A 4800-nucleotide genomic window follows, 5' to 3' on the forward strand; every position below is an offset into this window, starting at 1 on the left:
TTCAGAAAAATTTTGTTAACAAAGTAACGAATTATAGAAATAACAAGCGAGTACCCGTCTAAAATTTGTTGTAAGCTGAACAAGTGGGTACCCTTGTAAAATTTGCTTTAAATTCAAATTTATATAAAAATTTTATTATAATTTTTAATTTTGAATAAAATTACACACTTTTTACAAAGTAACCATTAGGTTGGTAACCGGTTACTTTTCTTTAAATGCCACAAATTGTAAGAAAAAAATATGCTAATGTTGTAGAAATAAAATTTTATGAAATTTTAACAAAAAATTTGATGGAAAAAGTAACGTATTGTAAAGGAATTAGGCGGGTACTCGTGTAAAATTTGTTTAAAACTAAATTTTTTTAATAAATATTAATAAAATTAAAAATTTCTAACAAAACTACATAGTTTTTGATAAGTAACGACTAGTTTTGGAAACGGTTACTTTTCTTTAAACTAAGGTTAAATGAGAAAACAAGTATTCTAATGTTGTAGAAATAAAATTTTATGAAATTTTAACAAAAAAATTGATGGAAAAAGTAACGAATTGTAAGGGAATTTAGCCGTGTAAAATTTGTTTAAAACTAAAATTTTTCAATAAATTTCAATAAAACTTGAGATTTTTAATAAAACTACATAGTTTTTGATAAGTAACGATTAGTTTTGGAAACGGTTACTTTTCTTTAAACTAAAGTAAAATGAGAAAAAAAGTATGCTAATGTTGTAGAAAGAAAATTTTATGAAATTTTAACAAAAAATTTGATGGAAAAAGTAACGAATTGTAAGGGAATTAAGCGGGTACTCGTGTAAAATTTGCTCAAAACTAATTTTTTTTAATTAGTTTCAATAAAACTTGAGATTTTTAATAAAACTACATAGTTTTTGATAAATAACGATTAGTTTTCGAAACGGTTACTTTTCTTTAAACTTAAGTTAAATGAGAAAACAAGTATTCTAATGTTGTAGAAATGAAATTTTGTGAAATTTTAACAAAAATATTGATGGAAAAAGTAACGAATTGTAAGGGAATTAAGCGGGTACCCGTGTAAAATTTGTTTAAAACTAAATTATTTTAATTCATTTCAATAAAAATTAAAATTTCTAACAAAACTACATAGTTTTTGATAAGTAACGATTAGTTTTCGAAACGGTTACTTTTGTGTAATTTTGAGAAATTGTTGAAAAAAAGTAGTGGAATGTTGTTGTAGTTGAAATTTATTAGATTTTAAGGAAAAAATTGTTTAAAAAGTTTTGATTTTTAGGAAAATTTAATGGTTACTCGTTTAAAATAAGTGATTACTCGTTTGAAATTTTGCAGAAATTGTTAATTTATTTAAATATTTATGATTGTAAATGCATAGCGTTTGAAATTAGTTGATTTTTGAAGAGTAACGATTAATTTGAAAACGGTTACTTTTGTGAAATTTTGAGAAATTGTTGGAAAAATGTAAAGGAATGTTATTGTAGTTAAAATTTATTTGATTTTAAAGAAAAATTTTGTTAAAAAGTTTAGAATTTTAGGGAAATTTTAACAGTTACTTGTTAAAAATTCAATTTTTTTATGATTTTATAAAAATTTTTAATTTATTTTCATTTTTTTCAGGAACAATACATGGAAGTGGTTAATCCTTTTATATTGAAAAACAAAGAACGCATGATTGTTTTCCTAGATCAATTATCTATGGTTACAGATCCTACAGCACCGCCTGGCTGGAATTCCGAACAAAATTCTAATCAAAATTCTCAAGATACGGGTAAGTTTAGTTGTTGTTTTTTTTTTACTTTTTATATATAAATGAGACTTTATTTAAATTCTCTCTGTAACGGTTTATTGTTTCTCTTTCTTAAGGCCGTGAACTAGCTACTCTTCATCATATTTGTGTTTCATATTTACCGGAATTGCAAGAATTATCGAATATACTCTCAATTAAAAAACTAGTTACTGTTACCGATATGCTTACAAAACATAAACTTAAGTATCGTGAAATGATTAGTTAAGTTGGAAAGAAACAAAAAAAATGAAAGCAACAAAACTTTTTTATATTAAGAAAGACATTTATTATACAAAAAAATATATACATATAACTTTAAATAAAACACGTAACGTAACATTAAAGGGAAAGCTAAAAGAAAAAAAAACAAAACCATTAACAACATAAAGACATCCAAGAATTCTTCTTATTGTTTCTCTTTAAGTTTAACTAACTCTCTTAACTGTTTTATAATTTATCAAACTGTTTTAAAGAGAAAGCGTCGCAAAACAAAAAGCAACACATTACCAAATAACCAAACAATTCTCTACCTTTCTCTCACTAGTGCTCTCTATTACTCAATTTTTTTTTTATATAGAAACAAATAACCTTACTCTCCTATATACTCTATTTATAATATTTAAGGGAATTAACACCAATTTAATACGATTTTTCTTTAAAAACAAAAATCGTTTGAAATTTAATAAAAAAAAAACTATTTAAACAAAAAAAAAACAACAACAAAAACTTGATTTTTTACCTAAAGAAAAGTGTAACTAAACAGCTAAATCATAAATAAACTAAAACATTATTGAAATCATTATTATTGCTCTTTCTCTTCCTCTCTCTCTCTCTCTCTCTCTCTCTCTTAGAGAAATACATAAAATAACCTTAAAATTAAATCGATAAAAGTTTTAGTTTAAAACAAAAACCAAAAATCTTCAAATTAATAAAACAAATGTGTGAAAAATGAGCAAATTTAACCAAGTAACCATAAATCGGGTAACCGGTTACTTTTCTTTAATTGCCACAAAATTTAAGAAAAATGTTTAGAAATTGTTTTTAAATGAAATTTCTTAACATTTGACACAAAAAAATCCTGCAAAAAAGTGATTACTTTTAAGAAAACTTTAAACGGGTAACCGGTTACTTTTCTTTAATTGCCACAAAATTTAAGAAAAATGTTTAGAAATAGTTTTCAAATGAAAATTCTTAACATTTGCCACAAAAATTTCAGCAAAAAAGTGATTACTTTTATGAAAATTTAACGGGTACTCGTGTCAAATTTGCAAAAAATACAAAATTCTTTAATAATTTTACTATAGTTATCAATTTTAAGCAAAAATATATAGTTTTTAAAAAGAAAAAAATTAATCGGGTAACCGGTTACTTTTCTTGAAATCTCACAAAATCTAAGAAAAAAGTTTAGAAATGGTTTTCAAATCTAAATGTGGTTACTTTTTTGTAATTGTGAGAAAATTTAGAAAACATGTTTAGAATAGTTTTTTAAATTAAATTTTATTGTATTTAAAGTTGTAGTTAGTTTATTTAAAGTGGTTACTTTTAAAAATACTAACGGTTACTCGAGTTAAATTGACTTTAAACTTTAATTTTTTGTTGTAATAAGCTATAGTTTTCAATTAGTAACTAAACTATATTGATTTTATAAAGTAACGATTAATTTCAAAAAGTGGTTACTTTTTGCTATTTATTAGAAAATTTTGTAAAAATGTGGTAAATTGTTATTAGAATTAGGAATTATTTAAATTCCAACAAAAAATTTATAATAAAAAATGTTTACTTTTAAGAAATTTAAGCGGTTACTCGTAAAAATTTCTTTCAAAATTGAATATTTTTCACAGATTTGTTTAAGATTTTAAGCCCCTTTTTCAAGCCATAAACGGAAATAGTTAAAGAAACTTTGTTTTAGGTTTTATAACCTGTTTTTTTTTTTTTTTTTTTGCTTAAAACAATATACATATATTTATCTTTAAATAATAACTAACAAAAACATAAAATAATAACAAAATGAAATATTTAATCCCCCTTATTAAGCTTTTAACAATAAAATTATACAACAATTATTATATATATATATATATATTTATCCTTAATTAAACTTAAAGTAATTTAACAATAACAACAAAAAAAGTATTCTTTTTTAGCATTTTTTTCATCTACTAATTAAAAAACAAATATAAACTGGTTGCAAACTTTTTTTATATATAGATTTATATTATTAATAGTTTTTTTAAACTCTCTCCAAACAGCCCCTTGAATGAAATTGTTTTAAATGTTTAATATTTTTGTTTTTTTTATCGTAAATTTTATTATTTATTTTAAAATAAAGTTATTTTTTTAATTTTTTTTTTAATTTTTTAAATTTTTTTATTTTTCTTTTATAATTGTGAAAAAAATAAATAAAAACAAAATAATATTAATAATTAAAAGTGTAGTTGAAAAACAATTTTTATATATACATTTAAAAATGAAAGAAAAAAAAACAACAACAGAAAACAAAAATACATTTTGCATCCTAGTCAAAACAATAAAAATTATATAAAAAAAATCAAATGTTTTATTAAACAAAAAAAAAAAAAAAAAATAACGTAAAATGATATAAAAAGAAAAAAATAAATTTTAATTTACAACACAAATTTTTAATATTTTTGGCAAAATTTTTATTAAAAATCTCAATAAATTTCTTGAACAATAACTTTTTAACACTATTTTCCTTAATTTTCTAGTATTTTCGAAAAAAAGTAACCGGTTACCAAATTTATCGTTACTTAACAAAAACTATGTTATTTTAAACCTTAATAAAATATTTATTAATATTATTTCAAAAAAAATCAAATTTCACACGAGTAACCGCTTAAATTTTCTTGAATTTATAAAAATTTTGATAAAATTTTTATAAATTTTTAAATAAAATTCCATTATAATAACATTTCCACACAGTTTTTGTAAATTTTCTGAAAATTAAAGAAAAGTAACCGGTTACAATTTAAATGGTTACTCAACAAAAATCATGTAATTTTAGTTAAAAT

The 4800-nt window shown here is 21.4% G+C and overlaps 1 protein-coding gene across 1 annotated transcript in view; it reads left to right on the forward strand.

Moving 5' to 3' along the window:
- The window catches only part of LOC111688957 (ras GTPase-activating protein 1), a 32569-nt gene extending 30431 nt beyond the window's left edge, over positions 1–2138 (forward strand). The window contains exons 8-10 of the mRNA XM_046945928.1: positions 1453–1462; positions 1603–1753; positions 1849–2138. Of these exons, the coding sequence (XP_046801884.1) occupies positions 1453–1462; positions 1603–1753; positions 1849–1997 (310 nt within the window). The 3' untranslated portion in view covers positions 1998–2138. The remainder of the gene's footprint in view (positions 1–1452; positions 1463–1602; positions 1754–1848) is intronic.
- The last annotated feature ends 2662 nt before the right edge of the window (positions 2139–4800 follow it).

Source organism: Lucilia cuprina, chromosome 3 (assembly GCF_022045245.1).
Source record: "Lucilia cuprina isolate Lc7/37 chromosome 3, ASM2204524v1, whole genome shotgun sequence".
NCBI classification, from domain to species: domain Eukaryota; kingdom Metazoa; phylum Arthropoda; class Insecta; order Diptera; family Calliphoridae; genus Lucilia; species Lucilia cuprina.